The sequence below is a fragment of the Impatiens glandulifera genome, chromosome 1, assembly GCF_907164915.1.
Source record: "Impatiens glandulifera chromosome 1, dImpGla2.1, whole genome shotgun sequence".
NCBI classification, from domain to species: Eukaryota; Viridiplantae; Streptophyta; class Magnoliopsida; order Ericales; family Balsaminaceae; genus Impatiens; species Impatiens glandulifera.
This window is the reverse complement of record NC_061862.1, coordinates 3,903,996-3,926,075: the sequence shown is the minus strand read 5'-3', so window position 1 is coordinate 3,926,075 and position 22,080 is coordinate 3,903,996. Positions and strand designations below refer to the sequence as shown.

At 33.4% G+C, this 22,080-nt stretch overlaps 2 protein-coding genes and 3 non-coding genes across 5 annotated transcripts; 3 read left to right on the top strand and 2 right to left on the bottom strand.

The window, feature by feature from the left end:
- The first annotated feature begins 2,554 nt into the window (after positions 1-2,554).
- On the top strand, positions 2,555-7,838 carry LOC124927502. The gene is made up of 4 exons (XM_047467961.1): positions 2,555-2,566; positions 6,813-7,327; positions 7,399-7,630; positions 7,699-7,838. The coding sequence occupies exons 2-4, from the start codon at positions 6,830-6,832 to the stop codon at positions 7,836-7,838; spliced, it is 870 nt and encodes a 289-aa protein (XP_047323917.1). The 5' UTR covers positions 2,555-2,566; positions 6,813-6,829.
- Positions 7,839-7,844: 6 nt separating this feature from the next.
- LOC124927406 (uncharacterized protein At2g29880-like) lies at positions 7,845-20,941 on the top strand. The gene is made up of 6 exons (XM_047467847.1): positions 7,845-8,737; positions 8,813-9,163; positions 18,640-18,724; positions 19,025-19,028; positions 19,139-19,280; positions 20,876-20,941. Exons 1-6 carry the CDS (start codon positions 8,330-8,332, stop codon positions 20,939-20,941), a joined length of 1,056 nt encoding a protein of 351 aa, XP_047323803.1. The 5' UTR covers positions 7,845-8,329.
- LOC124922953 lies at positions 13,326-13,440 on the bottom strand. Its single transcript, XR_007097997.1, has one exon. It is a non-coding gene; the product is annotated as a U5 spliceosomal RNA (small nuclear RNA).
- Positions 14,364-14,465, top strand: LOC124923039. The gene has a single exon (XR_007098079.1). It is a non-coding gene; the product is annotated as a U6 spliceosomal RNA (small nuclear RNA).
- Positions 14,961-15,076, bottom strand: LOC124922978. Its single transcript, XR_007098022.1, has one exon. It is a non-coding gene; the product is annotated as a U5 spliceosomal RNA (small nuclear RNA).
- Positions 20,942-22,080: the final 1,139 nt, after the last annotated feature.

Sequence of the window (22,080 nt, the reverse complement as noted above, 5' to 3'; positions counted from 1 at the left end):
GCGGCTGGGTCAAGATCCCAACAGCATTCTGGCAGATCATCAGTCTTCTCTGCACCTCTAATTCGCCAGCAAGGAACACAATGTGAGAATCTCAACATTTACTTCTTCAAAACCCTACAAATGGAACCCTCATCTGGGTTACTCCCATTCACAGTCCTGTAACCATCTACTTTCACCGGTGGACTCATGCAAACCCCATCTTCTTCGTCATAATCCATCATAATTTCCATTATCTCATATTGATGCCTAACCTCAGAGGGGGTCTCCCTGTTCCATTCCGATGACCAGTTCTTGTATATGGCCCATATATCTCCGCTCCTAGGATAAATTCTAAGGCATCTTCCCCGTGTTGAGAAAGACTACAATGGAGCATGTACCTATGCTTTGAGAGCTCAGATGCTTTGTCCCAGCTTGGAGGGTATAAAAGAAATGAAAGCTACATTTGATGTTTATGCTACATCTGAGACAAAATTCAAAGGGGAAACTGATTTCTATGCAATTTTTGTCTAAAATCATCTGCCGTTAAGGCTAGGCTCATCAAACAGTTTACGTATATGTGTGGTCTACTTAACCCTTATTACAATAAAACTGTTGGGGCAGATGGGGGCATTTAAGCTTCTATCGAAACATGGAATATATTGTCTTTCCTCAGTGAACGAACCGAGGAGGAGGAGGAGGAGAGGTGGTGGTTTCTAACCAGCCTAGCACTGCCACAATTTCTGGCACAGTGGAGCTTCAATCAGTGGTGAGGAGGAGGGAATCAATGCCCATGAAGGTTCCTATATCTGATTTTCACAATTTTGACAATGATAGGTCTAAGCAATGCTTTAAGGCGAAGCTGATATGGGCGATCTACGATGAAGAAGATGCTATGCCACGTCTGTACTGTCTGATTGATCAAGTGATTTCAGTCTCACCGTTTAAAGTTGCAATCAGTTACATGAACTCCAAAACTGATGCGGAGTTCTGGTCAGTGAATTGGATAGAATCTGGCTTTACGAAATCTTGTGGAAAATTTAGGACATCAAACATTGATGTGGTTGAAGAAGTGAACATCTTTTCTCATGTATTGAGCAGAGAAAAAATAAAACGGGGAGGTATGGGCCATATACAAGAACTGGTCATCGGAATGGAACAGGGAGACCCCCTCTGAAGTTAGGCATCAATATGAGATGGTGGAAGTTATGATGGATTATGATGAATAAGATGGGGTTTGCATGAGTCCGCTGGTGAAAGTAAATGGTTACAGGACTGTGTGTGGGAGGAACCCAGATAAGGGTTCCATTTGTTGGGTTTTGAAGAAGGAAATGTTGAGATTCTCACATCATGTTCCTTGTTGGCGAATTAGAGGTGGAGAAAGGACTGATGATCTGCCAGAATGCTGTTGGGATCTGGACCCTGGATCTGGACCCTGCCGCCACCCAAGATGGCCTTATCCTTCAACAGCAGCAAGAACAAGAAGAAGCTGAAGCTGGGAAACATAAAGTGATATCTTAACTTACATTCCATCCCCCAATTGAAAAGATTATGAACTGTTTGTTGTTTCTTATGATTGTTTGTTCCTGACAGTGTACTTGAGTGATTACAGATGGATGGCCAAAACTATTATAGGTTGTTTCATTGTTGTTGATGATGTTTTTGATTTTGACATGTGAAAATTATTCTACATGTCAAATTAAAGTTGAACAGTGGGTTAATTTCCTTTTCCCTGTGGTTGACTTGATTTGGGATAGAAAATACAAATATGAATGAATTTATATTTTATAATTGATGTATGTTTGTCTTTATCTTTCAATGAGATTTGATCTTCACTTACAAATAATATATAGTCTTGTTTGTTGTTCCTCCGCTCCAGCTAAATGAAATTTCTTGGCAGTAAAACTAATAAATAAGACAAATCCTCTTTCTGAGGTGTGAATGTCTTTATTCTTGAATTTCTTGAATCAAAACATATTAATTGTGTTCTCTTATATAGAGCACATTATATATAGCTTTGTTTTAATAATCATATTCAAGAGAATACTTTAAGGGTGTGTTTGATGAGCATGAAATTGGAATTGGAATTGGAGGGGTCAATTCCAATTCAGGTGTTTGTTTGAAGAATTAAATTTAGGAATTGGATTTGGAATTTAAATTCTGATGGAATTACAAACAATGTATTAGCTTTTGAATTCCGGTCAAATTACATGAGAATTGTAATTTCAATCAAACAGATTATACCAATTTCCTCACACCTCTCTCCTTCCCCATTTTCAGCATGTACGTACCGTTTTTCTCATTTCCTTTCACCTTTCTCTCTCTTCTTCCCCATTTTCCCATTTTCTCATTTCCTTTCACCTTTCTCTCTCTTCTTCTCCATTTTCCAGTAACTTTTTCCAGTAACATTTTCCCAATTATCTCTTTCTCTTCTATTATGTAATCGGAGGCGACGGGCGGCGACGGGAGACAACGGGCGGCGACGGGCGACGGGCGACGGGCGACGGGCGACGATCTCTCACTGGCAGCGACCGGCGACGGGCGACGATTCCTCACTGGCGGCGACGATCTCTCACTGCTTCAACATCAGGTACCTCCATATATCTCTTCAACGCCTATGGGAAACACTTTCTATTTTTTTTGTTTCTAGATCTGAATGCGATTAGATATTCTTTTCGTTGAGAATATTATCCTTTCTACAAAACACAAATCATATGAAAAAGATATTTGATCCTAATGATAGGATCCTCTATTTTGCAATAGAGTTTGAGTGATGTATTGTATTTGTGAATAGCAGTAGACCCTTTGTTTTTATATCTGATGCGGTGCGAGTCGAAGAGATTGGAAGATAATCTAATTAAGGAAGGGATTGGAAGATATATTCTAATCAAGGAAAGGATTATAATATATATTCTAATTAAGGAAGAGATTACAAGGGATATTCTAAATTAAGTAGGGATATTCTTGTTATGGAAGGAATATCCTAAATTAGTGTAATTAAATTGTAATTAGACGTAATTCCTAATTTAATACGTGTAAGTCCTATAAATACCCTGAAGGTATTCCATTGTAAGAGAGAAGAAGATTATTAATCAGAAAACGAGGTTTCCTCAATATCTATCGACTTTCGGTATTCGTAAGAATCAACGAATCTTGATAAAGGTTCATCCTAGCCACGCACGCTGCATCAGTTGGTATCAGATTCCAGTCGACCCTGAGGTATGCCGCCCCGAAGACAGCCGCGCAACCCTACCCCTGGTGCTGATGATGGTGACCTTGCTGAGTTGCGACGTGAAAACGCTGAGTTTCGCCGTGATAACGACGATTTGAAGCGGCAGGTTGAATGGTTGACGCAGCGGATGGATGCATCTATGCACATGCACCACCCTGAAGATGATGTTACGATGACAGATGAAAACCCCTTCGGTGGTCTTCGGAATCGATCCCCTGAACGCCCCAATCATCGCTGGGAGCAGGCTTTCAGGGTGGACATCCCTAAGTTCGATGGTAGTCTATCACCGGAAGAGTTTATTGATTGGCTTTCTCAGGTTGAAGAGATTCTGGATTTCAAGGAAGTTCCTGCAGATCGTCGTGTACCCCTTGTTACGATCCGCTTACATGGTCGTGCACAAGCATGGTGGCAGCAGTTGAAACAGACACGTGTTCGTCATGGTAAGGCAAAGCTCACGAATTGGGACAAATTCAGGAAGCATATTAGGGCTGCGTTTCTACCATATAATTACGAACGTAACCTGTACCAGCGGTTCCAGAATCTTCGTCAGGGTTCTCGTTCCGTGGATGACTATTCCACTGAGTTTTACACCTTTGTGGCTCGTGTTGACCTGTCTGAGTCCCCTCTCCAGTTGGTTTCTCGCAATATTGGTGGCCTTCGCCTCCAGTTGCAGGATATTTTGAATATGTTTGATCCCTTGACTGTTTCTGAGGCACATCAGCGTGCTTCACAGGCTGAGAAACAGCTAGCTAGGCGCGGTTCGGGTAGCTTTGGAAAACAGGTTGTCCCCACTAGTGGCATTGGTTCTTCTTCCCAGTCGGCCCATCCCACCCCAGCCCCCCCTCGCGGCACTACAGCCCCCCCACAGGGACGTCCCGGTGGCTTGCGTTGTTTCGATTGTGGTGAAGTTGGCCATCGCCAAGCAGAGTGTCGCAACCCAAAGTCCACCAATCGTGGTCTTTTTACTGAGGTGGATGATCCTGACTCTGCTCTTCCTTCAGATTCAGCCCCAGTGTATGATGTTTATGATGATGAGGCAGCGGAGGAGTATGTTTCTGGTGATGTTGGCCCCCTTTTGGTGATTCGTCGATCATGTTTAACCCCTCGTGCTCCTGACAACGAGTGGTTACGCAATAATCTGTTCCATTCCACTTGTACCATCGGTGGCAAAGTTTGCACCTTCATCATTGATGCTGGGAGTTGTGAGAATGTGATTTCTGAGGTTGCAGTTTCGAAGCTGGGTCTGTCCACTGAACCTCACCCCAAGCCTTATCGCCTGTCCTGGCTGAGTCAAGGTACGGATGTTACAGTTTCCAAGCGCGTACTTGTTAATTTTTCCATTGGTTCCCATTATCGTGATGTTGTATATTGTGATGTGGTTCCTATGGATGCTTGTCACCTTTTACTTGGTCGCCCTTGGCAGTTTGATCATTCCGTTATACATGATGGGCGTGCTAATACCTACACGTTCTTATTTCATGGTACCAAAATTGTGTTGATGCCAAATCAGCCCAAGAAGGGTGCTGCCCCCACTCATCATGCGTCCCCCCCTACCACCTTGTTGTCTCGGGGTCCTTTTCAGACCGCCATGGTCGAATCGGGCATGGTGTTTGCTCTATTTTGTTCGCTGATTACCTGTGGTGCTAGTTCTAAGGTGCCTATTCCAGTGCAGCCGCTGTTACAGGAGTTTGCAGATGTTTTTCCTGAGAATCTGCCTTGTGCCTTGCCTCCTTTGCGTGATATCCAGCATCACATTGACTTGGTTCCAGGTGCTGCCCTACCCAACCGTCCTCATTACCGCATGAGTCCCAAAGAACATGAAGAGTTGCGTAGACAGGTGGAGGACTTGCTGGCTAAGGGACACATTCGAGAGAGCCTTAGTCCCTGTGCTGTCCCGGCCCTTCTTTCCCCAAAAAAGGATGGGTCTTGGCATATGTGCATTGATAGTCGTGCTATCAACAAGATTACAGTGCGTTATCGGTTTCCTATTCCCCGGTTGGATGACTTGTTGGATCAGTTGGGTGGTGCTTCTGTGTTTAGCAAACTGGATCTCAAGAGTGGATACCATCAGATTCGTATTCGCATGGGTGATGAGTGGAAGACTGCCTTTAAGACTCGTGAGGGCTTATATGAGTGGCTGGTTATGCCGTGTGGTCTGTCGAATGCTCCTAGCACCTTTATGCGTATGATGAACCAGGCTCTTCGCCCTTTCATTGGGAAGTTTGCTCACAATCATGCTGTTAATCGCTCCACTGGTTTCAGTCCTTTCCATGTGATTTACGGGCTGTCTCCGCGTGCTCCTCTTGATTTGTTAGCGCTGCCCAGCAAGGTGCGTCCTCATTCCACTGCTGCGGATTTTGTTGGTCAGTTGGCTCAGGTTCATCAGACCACTCATGACCGCTTGGTTGCTGCTACTGCCAAGTACAAGGAGAAGGCTGATTCGAGAAGGCGTGCTGTTGATTTTGAAGTTGGTGACTTTGTGTGGGCTATTCTGACTAAGGATCGTTTTCCAGCTCATGAATATAGCAAGCTTGCTGCTAAGAAGATTGGTCCTGTTGAGATTGTGGAGAAGATCAACCCCAATGCTTATCGTTTACGCCTTCCCAGCCATGTGCGTACCTCTGATGTGTTCAATGTGAAGCATCTTGTTCCTTTTGTGGGTGAGTCTTCTTCTGATGAGGATGATGCGGTTCCAGATTCGAGGACGAATCTTTTCTACCCTGGGGGGAATGATGCGGTGCGAGTCGAAGAGATTGGAAGATAATCTAATTAAGGAAGGGATTGGAAGATATATTCTAATCAAGGAAAGGATTATAATATATATTCTAATTAAGGAAGAGATTACAAGGGATATTCTAAATTAAGTAGGGATATTCTTGTTATGGAAGGAATATCCTAAATTAGTGTAATTAAATTGTAATTAGACGTAATTCCTAATTTAATACGTGTAAGTCCTATAAATACCCTGAAGGTATTCCATTGTAAGAGAGAAGAAGATTATTAATCAGAAAACGAGGTTTCCTCAATATCTATCGACTTTCGGTATTCGTAAGAATCAACGAATCTTGATAAAGGTTCATCCTAGCCACGCACGCTGCATCAATATCCCTTTGCTTTATGATTATATTGTGGCTATTTATGGGGCATATGATAAGATTATATTATGTAGAATATGATAAGTGTTAGTTTGATAAATATGTTGGTTAATATCTAGTAAGATTATGACTATTTATAAGGATTTTGATTCCTAGGATGGATTCTAAAATCATTTCTGATTTTTCTGCTTTAAAGTTTAAATTTATGTAATCTTAGTTTTTAAATAGAATAGATTTAATAACTAAAGATTAGGATCATAAGATGAAATCAGGTTGAAATGAGAAATATTGAAATCTAAGTTGTGACAATTAAGGTTTGAGGCTAATAAGTTCATGTTGAATTTAGGATGAGTTAGTATTTTAATCTCAGATTGAGTAGTTTAATGCTGACACATACTCAATATCTTTTTGGTCGCCATATTGCAATAGTGGATTGGTCGCCATTAATTGCAATTGTGAATGAAGCATGTGATACATATAAACCTTATTTAATTTTATTTATTTTGCAGAACGTGATATCTTATTAATGGATGATAACAGTTTAGTACAAGTAAAAAAAATAAGATTACTTCTTGATGTGATAACTCAAACAACTATTGCAATTGTGGATTGGTTACAAGAACAACCTATACCAAGAGTCCCACGATATGACACTGAGGAAAATAATGCATTAAGAAAAATATTGTTAAAAAGATTATATGGAGAAAAAGACAAGACTTGTTTTGACTTATTACGATTCACAAAACACAGTTTCACTATGTTTTGTGAATTGTTGCGTGAAAAGGGTTTACAAGATAATAGCAATGTGACGGTTGAAGAATCTGTAGCCATGTTTTTACTTGTACTAGGACATAGAGTAAAACTTCGGGTACTTGGAGGTATCTATATTCGTTCATTAGAGACAATTAGTAGGCGCTTTCATGAAGTACTACGCTTGGTTCTCAGTTTAAGTAAGGATTTTATAAGATTACCTAATCAAGTTGAGAATGTTGATGAGAATGATCATAAATGGAGATGGTTCAAGGTTAGTATCAAAATTAAGATATATTTGTAGATTATTTTAGAAATTATATAGTTTAATTTTAATTTTTTTAGGATTGCCTTGGAGCTTTGGATGGAACACATGTTGAGATGACTATTCCACTTAAGGATCAAGGTAGATATCGAAATAGGAAACAACAGATAACAACTAATGTTTTGGGAGTATGTGATAGAAAGAGTTTGAAATTTCTTTATGTTCTTCCTGGATGGGAAGGTTCATCATCAGATTCAAAAGTTTTACGAAGTGCATTAGTGAGAGAAAGGGATCCATTTCTTGTGCCGACTGGTATTGTTTTTTAAATTTTATTTATATTAGTAGCATTAAGAAGACTAATAAATTTGAATTTTATTTAGGAAATTATTATCTAGTTGATGCTGGATATGCAAATACTCCCGGATTTTTAGCTCATTATCGTTCTACTCGTTATCACCTAAATGAATGGTCAAGTCATGGTAATCGTCCTTCTAACTATAAGGAATTATTTAACCTATGACACTCTTTAGCAAGAAATTCAGTAGAGAGAACATTTGGATTGCTGAAAAAACGATGGGCAGTACTTCGTCAACCATCATTTTTTGGTACTAATACACAGGTGAATTTTTATAACATAATTATAAGAATTGGTCATATTATTTCCTTGACATATATACACAAATATTTGTCTCAATAATTAATTTACTTGAATGACAGGTTCGTATTATTAATGCTTGTTGTGTTCTTCATAACTACATTCGTGAAATTGCAAGTGAATTGGATTATCCATTGTTGCATGAGGTTGATTGTGATTTGGCACAACAATCAAATGAAGTATTTGATGTGGACTATGAAGATGTCATAACAAATGTACAAGGTGGTAGTCAATGGACAAATTTTAGGGATGATATGGCAAGGGAGATGTATAGTCAATATCAAGTTAGGAGTGGTAGAACTTAATTACATGTTTTTAGTGATTTTAGTTTATGTTAAGCTAGTATAATTGTGGTGATGTGTATCTTCTTTTATCAATATAAAATCTTTGTTGGTGTCTTTTCTAATCAATCTTATATTTTCACTCTATATTTTGAAAAGATAAGGAGAATGAAGACTAAATCGTATCTCAAATGGACATCAATGATGGATAATGTGCTAACAAATGTATTACTTGAGCAACATAATTTGGGAAATCATCCTCCTAACGGATGGAAATCTGTTGCATATGCTGCTGCGGTTAGTGCATTACACAATCAATGTAATGTTAATGTTAGTAGGGAAAATATACAATCGCGACTTAAGACTTGGGATAAACATTATGCTGTTATAAGTACTATGCTTGGTACGAGTGGATTTGGATGGGATTGGGATAGAAAAGTGGTGAAAGTGGATAGTGAAGAAGTTTGGACAACTTATGTTAAGGTATATTAGTTTATGTTGTTTGAATTCTTATTTTAAGATAACACTTTTATATATATTTTTCTGACTTGTTTATAGGCACACCCAGATGCGAGTCATTATAGAAGTAAAATTGTTGAGAATTGGGAAGATTTGTCAATTATTTGTGGACAAGATAAAGCTAATGGAAGTGGAGCTGAAACGGCTGATGAAGGTGCAAGAGCTATGTTTGAAGATATAGAGAGTTGTTCAAAATTAAGTAAAGAATCAACTAGTGTAGAACGACCTTCTAAAAGAACTCGTCATAATGATATGGCAACTGCAATATCCAAGATGGCTGACGTGGTTGGTAAGGCATACAATGTTGAAAAGACAAGTGCTCAACAAGTTTTTGATGAACTATCAAAAATTACAGACTTAGAGGAGACACAATTTCTACAAGCGGTTGATGTACTCACAAAAACGAGAGGAAGTACGAAGTGTTTCTAACAATCCCCGAGCGTATGAGGCGTGCATGGATTTTGTTACAAATAAAGAAGTGATCATCAAGTTATGAGATTTCCAATGTCTTATTTTGTGGGCTTTTAACGTATTTCTTTTGTTATTAAGACTGTTTTTATCTTATATGTGGGTAGAAAGACACTTGAAACTTATTACATACAAAATTATAAACTTTTCTATGTTACTTTGATCTTCTATCAAAATATTATTATAACTTGTTTGATGTTATGCTATTTTTTAGTAAAAAAATTGTCTTGCTGAAAATTGATTTAAATAAATTGTTTTTTTGTTAGAATTTTTGTTTAAAATTATTGATATAAAGTTACTTTTAATTATTTGTCAAAATAATGTTCACAAAATAATTTCTTTCAAACAAAAGAATTGTAATTGAATTACAATTCTATCATTTCCCCAAACATAGGAATTGGAATTGAATTGTAATTCTATCATTTTCCCAAACATAGGAATTGGAATTGAAATTGAATGCCAATTCTCATGGAATTGGAATTAAAATTCCAATGCCAATTCCAATTCCAATTCCCCCTCATCAAACACACCCTAAGTGTAAAGAGATATAATTGTGTATGTAACAACTAAACTATAAATTAACGGTTAATATTGAAAATCAATTTTTTTTTCGATAGATTAATGTTTTTTTATGAACTTTTATAATTAATCATAGATTCATAATATTTAACATAATATTATAAAACAAATAATTAGGATAATAAAAATATATAAAAAGTAGCATATTCAAAAGAAGCTAATGCATTTTTCTAATCAAAAATTATATTTTGTAATAAAATAAAATAAAATAAACAAATGAATTAAAAAATAAATCGAAATAAAACATAAATCTCTCCTCAAGGGGGAATTTGAGGAGATGACTCTCAATAATGTCTTAAATGCGGAAAGTGCAGAGTTAAAAAAAAACGCTAGTGACACCTTTTACTGTTTTTAGACGAAAATGTCCCTGTTGCGTCACGCAACCTCAGTTATTTTATTTTTTTATTTTTCAAATATAATAGTATAATTAATTATATATTATATTATTAATATCATTTCTTGAATTTCTTGATTCAAAACATAATAATTGTGTTCTCTTCTATAGAGAACAATATATATATAGCTTTGTTTTAATAATCATATTCAAGAGAATACTTTAAGTGTAGAGAGATATAAATGTGTAGGTAACAACTAAAATATAAATTAACGGTTAAATATTGAAAATTAAATTAACCTGAGGTTGTGTGATGCAATTTTTTATTTTTTTATTTTTCAAAAAATTTTAATTATGAATTTTTTTGGACGAAAATGCCCAGTTAATTAAAAAAAAAAAATCGGTTGCGTCACGCAACTGGAGTTGCGTTACGCAAGGGTATAATTGTCATTAAAAAAAAAGGGTAAAAAAAAAGGGTTAAGAACTCTATTTAAATTATACACTCACACTATTCACCCTATCATTAGTGAGGTCATTTCCTCAAATTTCATTTCCCACTCACGGTAAGATAATCTATAGTAGTACATATAATGATTATTGAATATTCTAAATTAATTTGTAAGTTTTTTAAAAACTTCACTATCTACGATTTGTTAATGAGAAAAAAGTTTAAAAAATGTTATTATTACCTACTCTTTTTAACAATAATTTTTTAAGATTATCACTGCTAGTGATTCATCTGTCCTGGTTTGGTTTCTCTCAAAAGTATTCGATTATTGGGGAAAAATTAGAGCACATTGTTCCGAACTATTTCCAGTTCTTATATTAGCACATTAGCGTTTGGTATTCTAATGTCTTTTTATCGACATTTTTCGAAACGTTCAAACTCGATAATTTACGTTCTACAACTCACTTTTCTCTTGAATCTCGAATGAGATAAGAACCAAAATAGTGAGTGCGGCTATAATTAAATTTTAATTTGTTAATGTTTTCTAAGTCTTGTGGTCTACATTTATCTCGAATCTCGTAAAACGAGACGAGGAAATGACTCTCTCGAATTTGTCTAAGTGTGTGATGATAAACCACAAATAGGATTTAAACAAAATTATACTAGCTTTGACTCTTTTAGAGTTGTTACTTAATTTACTCATCGAGAAATTAGGAAGGAAAAATATTTTTTTTTAGTTCAAACACGACTTAGAAATTTCGATTTGGTCTGGTGTTTGGTTACACGTGAGAAAAGTCATCAACATTATGTCTTAAGTGCCCACCGAAATGAATGATCTCTACTACAAATACAAACGTTTTGTCATTTTTTGAAAATATGATTTTTATACTTTTATTTTATAATTTATTCAAATCATATCCACATATCTAAGGTTCTAACTTATTTCCTAAACTAGATTTAATTATTGTACTCATATATTCTTAAGGCATGCGTCTACATTCTTCATTTTGCGATATAGAAAAATACTTAATTTTACAGAAATTCAAACGCACTTGTGAGTTGTGAATAAGAAAGGGTAGGAACCTGAAAAGATTGCAAAAATATGAGTTAGCTTTTCAAATAATTCATATTTTAATTTATAAAAATGAAGAATTTTATTTTTTTTGAAAATTTTAAAGTGGAAATTAAGAAAATAAATCAAACAGGCCTTAAGCACAAATATTTTGTGTGGTTTATAGAAAAAAAATATTTTAAATCATTTTTATTTGTTTTGGATTTTTTTAAAATCAAATAGACTTTAAAAATGAGAAAATGAAATACAACTAATTAAGTTGAAACAAATAGAGCCACCAAGGTCCACATACTAGACAACAACCCATGGAGCCAAGCGTATTGAGGGCGGAGGTCCTTAAAATTGAGGTCCAAATACAAATTAAATTATTTAAAATTGTAAATAATTTTTATTTAATTTTTTAAGGAGATAAAAAAAGAAATAAAATAGTTATATATAGATGATATAATATATATATATTTAATATGAAAAAAGATAAAAAAAAGAAAAATGATATTAATAATATAATATATAATTAATTATACTATTATATTTGAAAATTTTGAGGCCACATAAAAGTGAGCCCTAAGTAACTGCATAGGTTGTTTTACCCCACGGCCGACTCTGAACGTATGGGTACGAGTCACTGATTTGATTGTTGGTTCGGGTGCATGGACGCGGGTCACTAGGCATATAGTAGGAAGGGTCGCGGGTCAAGGGTGAACCGCAATTGTGGACTGATTCTGTGGGTTCAATGATCTTCTCTTTCCTCTAGGGGAACGTAAAAAACAAAGGGCTTTTCGATAAGGATTGTTTGAAATTTTGAGAGAGAAAATAACGATGGATGATAATTTTAAGGTGGTTATGATTTTTTGGATAAAAAACTTAAAGATATTGATATATATAAATACAAATAAATAATCATAATTTTAAATATATAATATTTTAATATTTTAGTTAATGAAATGATAAATGAGGAGGGGAGTGAAATAATGTTTGATTTTTTTGGATTATTTAAATAACTCAAAATCGAACCAGGCCAAAGAAAATACAGAACTTACCGTTTTCCTCTTTTTTTTATTTGTTTTCTTACTAGCTGAATTTCAATCTAAATGACTAGAAGTCTTCTTCACAACATACTAAACATTCCTAGACTAAGCGAAGACCTCATTCATTTTGTATGGGTATGGTCAGAGCCTTGTCGGAGAAGACACACCCGTCACCAGAAAAAGGGCATTGTTCAAATCAAACCAAAATCGATTTGGCTCTTTGCCAAATTGATCCCTAGTACATGTATGAACTTCATGCAACCATAACATTTAGAACTTGAATACCAGCGACACATACTACATCGTCTCCACCTCCTTAAGACACATACTACATCGACTAACTAAGATTAGACACTTACGTATGTATTTATCATCAGTTAGAATACCATTGTGGATCACACTTCTCTAACTAAATGATTGAGTCTTCGTGAGAGAAGGTGCAAGGGAAGATAAGGTCCCTAGTCATGCACAAAACAATTAGGCAGTATGTTGTCAGATAAAGAGTGAAATACTTTTATTTATTACAACTTTTTTTAAATATAATTCAAATAATACATTAATAAATAATATGAATTAAATTTTCGTACATAAGAAAAATTCAAAGTTTAAACTCAATTGTAGGGTGCCTCTGATTAGAGGACCTAACAAAAATAAATGTATGCCAGGTATTGCAAAGAACACACGGTATTCTTTAGTGAAAGGTGAAAGAATAGTTTGCTTTGTGTTCAGTGCTTGTCTTCGTAATTTTTTGTAATCACCAACTCCCCTCTTATAATAATATTGAATCTCTATTTTCACTTCATCTAACAATGTGGGACAACACACTTTTTTGTCATTATTGAGGCTAATGGTGTTTTTTCTTCTTTTATTTAAAGAATAGGATAATTCAATAATACTTTCAATAATTTGGTACTTTTAACTATATATTATTTTATCAAATGTTAATAAAAAACTATTACAATGATTTATTAGTATAGCTCCAATAAAAAGAGTTTTATTTTTAACATTTGATTTTCACTAAAAACGCTTTAATTTGGATTGAAGTTATTACTATGATAGTGGTTATAACTCGTACTTTCAAACAAGGTATATGACTCGTATTTGATATTTAATAAACTTATGTTATAGTCATTATGACGAATGTTACTTAGATTAACAGAGGCATCGACACCTTCAAGGGAGTGTCTATGTACAGCTCGGGTAACTCAAAACAGTTTGTATGCGAATGGAAATAACGACGGGGAGAAATGTCGTCGCTATTGAGTTATCTGGTCGATGAAGGGACCTAACAACCGTAAACTATGTATATTTTTTTCATATTATTATCATTCTAGCCAGGTAAATTTTATGGAAATAACTTAGCCCGACTATTTTTAAATCCTAGCTCTGCCGTTGGACACCTTATCAACATTACATAATTGGTAGCTCCCCATTCTTTTTCTCTCATAAAATCAATATTCTCTCAAAAGAAAAAACTCTATAAATCGAGGGCATACTTTGAAAGACCCTCATTCTCTATATAGAACACATGCGTTCCTCGAAAAACACTCTAGTAGTCGATCACAACAAATAGCAGTTGTGCATTCATTTTCTAAAATTGATCCCACATCGCTCCTCTAACTTAAGAATAAAGTCTTTTTAAGAATGAGAGAGATGGTTATGTCCCTTCGGGGACATTCGATAAAATTTGAACGATACAGAGAAAATTAGCATGGCCCTGCGTAAGAATGACACGCACAAATTGAGAAATGGTCCAAATTTTTTTTACCCTTTTTCCTCGCCGAAGCGTACGCCGGCGACCGGAGGGAAAATAGTGTAGTTTTTTATTGTGTACTTTACCGGTTTGCACACAATGACATTTGTTGATTTTTTTCTCAAACTAACTAACTTATTAAGATAGAAAAATAAAAGACATGGGCTCCTAGTTAGTAGGGTCTTCGTCCCTTTTTTATTCGCTTGTCTAACTAAATGATTGAGTCTTCTCGAGAGCGGGGGCAAGAGAAGATAAGGTCCCTTTTCATGCATAGAACAATTAGAATGTAAGAAAGAATTAACTATGGTGTAAAAAATTAATCTGCGCATCTAAACGAAAATAATTTTGAAGGATTACAATTAAAAGGGAGTATGTTGTCGGATAAAGAGTGAAATACTTTTATTTATTACAATTTTTTTGTGTATAATTCAAATAATACATTAATAAATATTATGAATAAATTTTCGTAGATAAGAAAAATTCAAAGTTTAAACTCAATTATAGGGTGCCTCCGATTAGAGGACCCAAAAAAATTGGCGTATGCCACATATTGCAAAGAACACGCGGTATCTAAACGAAAAAGGCGAAAGAATAGTTCGCTTTGTGTTCAGTGCTTGGCTTCATAATTTTTTCTAATCACCAACTCCCCTCTTATAATAATATCGGATCCTTATTTTCACTTCATCTAACAATGTGGGACATCACACTTTTTTTGTCATTATTGAGCATAATGGTTTTTTCTTCTTTTATTTAAAGAATAGGATAATTCAATAATATTTTTAAGAATTTGATACTTTTAAGTATATTATTATATCAAACTTATATATAAATGTTAATAACAAAACTATTACAATGATTTATTAGTTTAGCTCCAATGAAAAGAGTTTTATTTTAAATATTTGATTTTCACTAAAAACACTTTAATTTTGATTTTTTTCTCAGAATAAATAACTTATTAAAATGAAAAAAATAGAAGACATGTTGTGGCTTCTAGTTAGTAGGGCCTTTGTACCTTTCCCTTGTCATGCATAAAACAATTAGGATGTAAGAATTTGATTTTGAACACAATTAACTATGGTGTAAAAAATTAATCTGCGCATCTAAACGAAAATAATTTTGAAGGATTACAATTCAAAGGAAGTATGCCAAATAAAGAGTGAAATACTTTTATTTATTACAAAAAAATAAAATAAAGTATAATTCAAACAATACATTAATAAATAATATGAATTAAATTTTCGTCAATAAAAAAAAATGTAAAATTTAAACTCTGCTAAATTAAAAAAATATATAAATATTCCAAAACTTGATTTGATAAGATTATAGTTGTGTTTGCAAATATAGATTTTATAACTTAATTTAATCATATCCTAGACCAGCAAAGTAAGGTATTTGTATAACTCAATTTAATCATATTATAACTCTTATATAAGATACTTGAAAAAAAATTGAATATTGGTTAAAAATTATTAGTTTTACAATAAGTTAAATTTAAATATATAATATTATTATAATTTTCATTAATTTATTTTATGACAAAAGAGAGGTTAATAATTAATAATTGTGAAAGAATGTAAAGAAGTTCCACATCGGTTCAAAAACAAAAAAACAAGCAGAGAAAGAACACGATCTAATAGATTTTTTTAAAATCACGTTTACCAACCGATGTTGAATTTGCATAAACTATTTGCATTGTGCTCTTTGTTGACTAGAAACTGATTCAATTCGTAGTTCGATTCAACCTCTCATTAAAAAAGATATAACTTGGTTTTATTTCATCTCTTCAACAAGTTTAGTAATAACATAATTGTCCTATCGTTCCGGAACAGGTATTAAAAGTGATTATAGAAAAGAGAATTGAGGGTTCCTAAATCAATATTGTAATTAAGAAACCATTTTTTAGAATATATATTTTGAATAGAAAAACAACTTTGACAAAAAAAAAAGTGATTAGATAAAACGAAACGAAGTAGTGTCATTGACATAACAGATGTCACAAGTCTTTGTCAAAAGATGAATAAGTCCATTTATTCGCTTAGATAACACTTCGAACATAAACTGAAATATTCTGGAACTACAAAGATAATTATTAAATCGTTAGCACCGCATAAAAGCATTGCTCATAAAGTATGTTTAATTGGCTATAATTCTCTTTTGACTCTGCGCTATTAATATCACTATTATCCGTGAGTAATAATAGAATAATTCTATTATATTTATAGACCATTCTTTATTTTCTCGAAAATGCACTACAACAAAACACACTTTCAGCCACCTTTATATACCAACGCTTATTAAGCGTGGGTAAAAATTAAAAAAGTAAAAACTTTTGGCAAACTTTATACTTTACAACCACCTTTATTTTTTTTATATACAAACTTTGTTAAAAACCTTAAAATTTAACTATTATAAATTTAATATTTTTTATGTTTTATTTTTAAACTTTATAAATATTTTATTTCACTATTTTAAAAATTTACTCTCTGTAGCCAGATTGTCGTGCGCACGAGGTTAGTTACATTCTTCTTCAACCATTAGGGCTTGCCTTCATCTGCACTATCATCCCTTGACTCTCCGCAGCCAGATTGTTGTACCCACGAGGTTAGTAACATTCTTCTCCGACCATTAGGGTTTTCCTTCATCTTCGGGTCTTGGAAGTCTTTTGAGTGATAAATGGTTATACTTATATATTTTAAGAATGCAAGGAGGTTTATATGCGATTTATTTAGGTCACTGGTTTTATTTTTCATGTCTAGATCATAGATTTTCCCCTTGTTGTAGTGTTTTGTATTTCTCAGTTATTTTCAGTTGGATTTTGATGCTAGGTTGTTATCGCTGCACTAGATGATTAAACCATCTTTATGAGTGAGAAATGGTTATACTTCTTTGTTTTAAGGATGAATTAGAGTATATATTTGACTTATTTAGTTGAACCATCTTTATGAGTGAGCCGTTGTACTCTCCATACAAATTACAACTTACAAACGCACTCACATGTATATAGTTTGTATAAAATCCAGATGATTAGCTCGCAACCTTTAATTTCCCAAGTCATAATATGTTTTCCCTTTATTTGTTTGTGTAATAATATGCGTGCCTACATTATAGTGTGATGATGAAAGTGGTCACATAATTCTGATTTAGCTCCAGGGATACAACTTGAACTAATTTGAATCCCAACAAATTAGGGCTGAAACAATGTCCATTATTGTGTGTTTGGATTCTACATCTGCTTATAAATCGTACAAAATAGTGTATCTGTCAACTGAGACAAAAGTTGTTTATAATCAGACAGCAAACAAAAGTCCTGATATTAGATTAGCGTCTAAGAATACATATCTTTTTTGAGGATCTCTTAACATTGTTTGTCTCTACAAGAAATGATTTATTCTTTGTTGTATGCACATGTTTGAAGAATTTGGATATATAAGAATTTGGTATTTGCTGGTATAGTGGTATTGAGAATCATCACAAGAAAGGAAAAGGTGGATGAATTCCTTGTAATTTTACCTGTTTATGGTGACATTTAATATAGGTTTTATTAGGAAGGGTGTTATGAATTCCCCAATCGTTATGCCCGATCAAGTCTTCTTTGGTTGTTCCTAATTGGATTCCTTTAATTTTCTATCACCTGTCAATGTACTTTCTTGTCTTTATTGAGTATTTTTTTTGTTTGATATGTATAAACTTATAAAATCAGTTTTATACAGGGTACAGAAAATGAGTACTAGTCACCAAAGTGAATGGAATGTTTGGAAACTATTCTACCACTGGTGCTTATATTATATCAATGAAAAGGCCTATAACATAACTCGGTTACATAGTATTGTTAAAAAAGTTAGTTTTTAACCGATGGATAAATATAACTTGTGTTTGTTGGATCAGATGGACAGTTGTTGTCGCACCATTAGTAGATTATGTATTTCCATATAATGTTATCAGGGTTTATATCAAGGTAGATTGTTTAACAGAAGGATTATATTTTGAACGAATAGTTTTAAAATGCCCACATTAGTTAACGATAGAATCATTTATCCATGTGGGTGTAAGTTTTCTCCGATAACTTCTCCTAATCTTATTCTGCAATAATTTTAAGAAAGAGTCAGACTAGAAGGTTAGTATTCAGTAATAATAATTGTTTTACAAAATGATGATTTCAAAACTAAGGGTGAATGCATTTGCAGGTATCGCCTTCATCAACACTTGAATCGTCATTTGAGTCCCTCCATGTGAAGAAATTTGATAGTATTGATCTTTCTTTCGCCAAAGGTATGTTGGTTTTGATTTCATGGTGATTATGACTTTGTTTCAATGGGAAATATAAAAGGGAACTTTGTAGGGAGGAGAGTATAGATTTCCACACTATTCATTTATTTCCTATAACCTAGGGATCTATTCTCATTTTATAGGACCTGAAATGAAATATAAAATAAATATAAGTTGTTTAGTATAAAGGACAAAATTGACTGGATATTGGTATGCTAATAATTACAGTGTGTTGTTATCCTTTACTCTTACATCTCTTTGTGAAAATTTTCTTGTTATGATCCATATAGATTGCATTGACAGGATGGTGAATTCCATAGGCATGTCGTAGGAGATTTCTCCCTCACTCAAGCACATAGTGAATATATTTTATGAATGTAGTCAAAGGTCACCAATTATGTTTACTTCATTTGATAGTATACATGAAGAATTTCATGAAACTTACAACATCAATGATAATGCTGAGTTGGATGATACTGGAATTGAAGATTTTGCAACATGGGGTTTCGAGAATGAAGATACGAATGGGGAAGACCCTATTTCCGGAGGTGATTATGAGGTTTTCTTTCAAACCTTCTTAACTTATGTCATTTGGGTTAAATGTTTAAAATATTATAAAAATAAAGTATTTAGTTAATTATTTGAATGAATTAATTCATGGTGGGAAATATTTGTATTATTTTCAAATAACCTTTCATCAAACAAGGCCTAGAATTATGTAATATCCTTTTGTCCTAGCATTGAAAAAGAGTAAAGGATGATTCTTTACAATAGTTCTGGTTGAATCTTGCAGGAGAATGAATCATCTATTTTTCAACCCCTATTGTGGAAGATAGAATAGAGAATATGAGGAATATTTGTTTCTGAGTTTGGGGCTTAATTTAAAACACAATGTCCGGGTGTGTCCTGATCATTGAAAGTATCAGAAAGTAGGTAGGCCTTAGAAGCTTATGGAAAGAATATTACAATTACAGTTCTCAATTTCTTTCCTATTTCAAATAATTCATATGTTTATTATTATTTTTATTCTTCTAGGTTTGTAGGTTTAACTGAAGCATCCAATGAAGATGTTCATAGAGATGTAGAGGACAATGACACACTTATTCCTCAGCCTCGTTAGGTTGGTTAAAAAGTATCTGATTGTTTCATTATTTTAAATAATACAAATCATAGGATCTGTAAAATGCTATTCCAGAGATTGTCATATAGTTGCTTACCAATAAAAGGTCAGAAATAAAGAAAACTGTAGATTTGGAGCTCCTATTGTTGTTATATGACTATCCCTTTATATAGTACTTCCTTTGAACATAAAAATAGAGTTAGTTATATTTCTTGTATAATAGAATTCTATAGCTTTGGTTGTTCATAGAATCACTCACTTTCTGTTAGGAAACATCTTTTAATTTTTTTGGTACAAACATGTTACGTGGACAATGATGTGAGGTGGGATTTAATTGATTGTATCTTGTATTTGTAAAGGGTGAGGGTTTATCTTATTGGCTCTATATTTATCTTCATTCTTTTCTTTTGTATCTGATTGATGAGTCTATTTGAAAATGAGTGTTTTGTTACATAGACTCTCTCAGAAATGATTTTTTTTGGAATATGATCTAAATGAAGTGTATACCATTGTAAATATTTCTTTGTAAATATTTCTTTTGATGATCATATGTTAAGTTGTAATAGTTTAAGTGTATTTACTAATTAACTATTGTGAATTCAACATGAAAATAAGATTGAAGTCAACTATTGTGAATTCAACATGTAAATAAGATTGAAGTCAGTTATGACAAAACATCTAAACATGTGGATGTTCAGGCATTAAAATAAATTGTTTGGAACCACTTACAAGTATACAAGGAATCAATCAGATCTAAATAGTCTTCATATCTAAATCTGACTAGTTGTTTTTTGTTTTGGATGATTTTATGAACAATAATTATAGGATGAACAACAATTACCTCTTCTTCCTCTGTCGTAGAATTACAGTATTATTCGATTAATAATTACAGTATCATTCAATCATTTGAACTAACCATATAATGATTGGAGATGTTTTTCCAAAGAATTGAAACACCATCTAATAAGATTGGTCAAGTAAATTATTTACCATTCATAATATTTAATGTTTTTATATGGTTTTGCTTCTTTTAGGTTATATTGTATGTTCATGCTATATGGTGTCATCCTACCGGAACTGTTCACATAGAAATACTCTGAACGGTGCCGATATGTACTTAGAAAATTTGAGTTCCTACATTGAATTAGGACTTGAGTGTATTGGTATTTTGTTTATGTGCATTTTTTATTTTTTGAATACGAGTGTATTAGTATATTTTTTCTTTTGAATTTTTCTTTTGTTGTGAATATTTATAACACACCATATTAGAACTTGAACATGTATGTTTTTATGGATTTTATCGTTTCTTCGGCTAATTTCGAAAAGAAAATGGATTAATAAAATTTGCCCCATCTTTTAGAAAAATAATCTTACAAAACTCACACTAGAATTTGGAACTAAAGTAGTAATTTTGTATGCAAACATAAAGCAATATAAAACAAAAAGATGGTTATTTAGTCTCATTTTGTTTTGGGAGTTTTGATGATTAATTTTTTGTGTTAGACATGTAAATGAAGGGAAATTTGATTTAGTAAATGACAAAGTCAATCCGAAAAATTTGTGATTTCTAGTTACTATTGTCTTCTTATCAAGTTTATTTTATACAAATGCTTAGAGATGCTTAGATATTGAGTTACGTTGATTATTTTGAAATTGGATAAAAGATGTATATACATAGGTACAAAAACAATATATAACCAGAAGGCAATAACAACACAAATTATAACACAAGGAGACGGTGGTCCTAGGAAACTATGTTTTTTTAACACAAAAAAATGGAAACCCTCATTTATCATCTTAATTAGATGATGTATGGCAGACCCTAGTAAGCCAATGGAAAAAAGAAGGCAATAACACTACAACTTATAACATAAGAAGATGGTGGTCCTAGGAAAGTATAACAATTTAACACAAAAAATGGAAAACTCATTAGCCTCATTTAACATTTTTTATGTCATGTTGATAAGGTGTCCAAGGGCCGAGCTAGGATTTAAAATCTAGTCGGGATAAGTTATTTCCATAAAATTTACCCGGCTAGAATGATAATAATATGAAAAAAAAGTATACGTAGTTTACGGTCGTTAGGTCCCTTCATCGACCGGAGAACTCAATAGCGACGATATTTCTCCCCGTCGTTATTTCCATTCGCATGCAAACTGTTTTGAGTTACCCGAGATATACATAGACATTCGTCATAATGACTATAATATAAGTTTATTAAATATCAAATACGAGTCAT

Bases quoted from the DNA above. Each gene is read 5' to 3' on its own strand.
- LOC124927502 (XM_047467961.1), top strand. From the start codon at position 6,830: ATGGATGATAACAGTTTAGTACAAGTAAAAAAAATAAGATTACTTCTT. The intron at 7,328-7,398 runs GTTAGTATCAAA...TAATTTTTTTAG, and splicing joins ATAAATGGAGATGGTTCAAG to GATTGCCTTGGAGCTTTGGA. The intron at 7,631-7,698 runs GTATTGTTTTTT...AATTTTATTTAG, and splicing joins TCCATTTCTTGTGCCGACTG to GAAATTATTATCTAGTTGAT.
- LOC124927406 (XM_047467847.1), top strand. From the start codon at position 8,330: ATGTGTATCTTCTTTTATCAATATAAAATCTTTGTTGGTGTCTTTTCT. The intron at 8,738-8,812 runs GTATATTAGTTT...ACTTGTTTATAG, and splicing joins TTTGGACAACTTATGTTAAG to GCACACCCAGATGCGAGTCA. The intron at 19,281-20,875 runs GTTTTCTTTCAA...TGCTTCTTTTAG, and splicing joins TTTCCGGAGGTGATTATGAG to GTTATATTGTATGTTCATGC.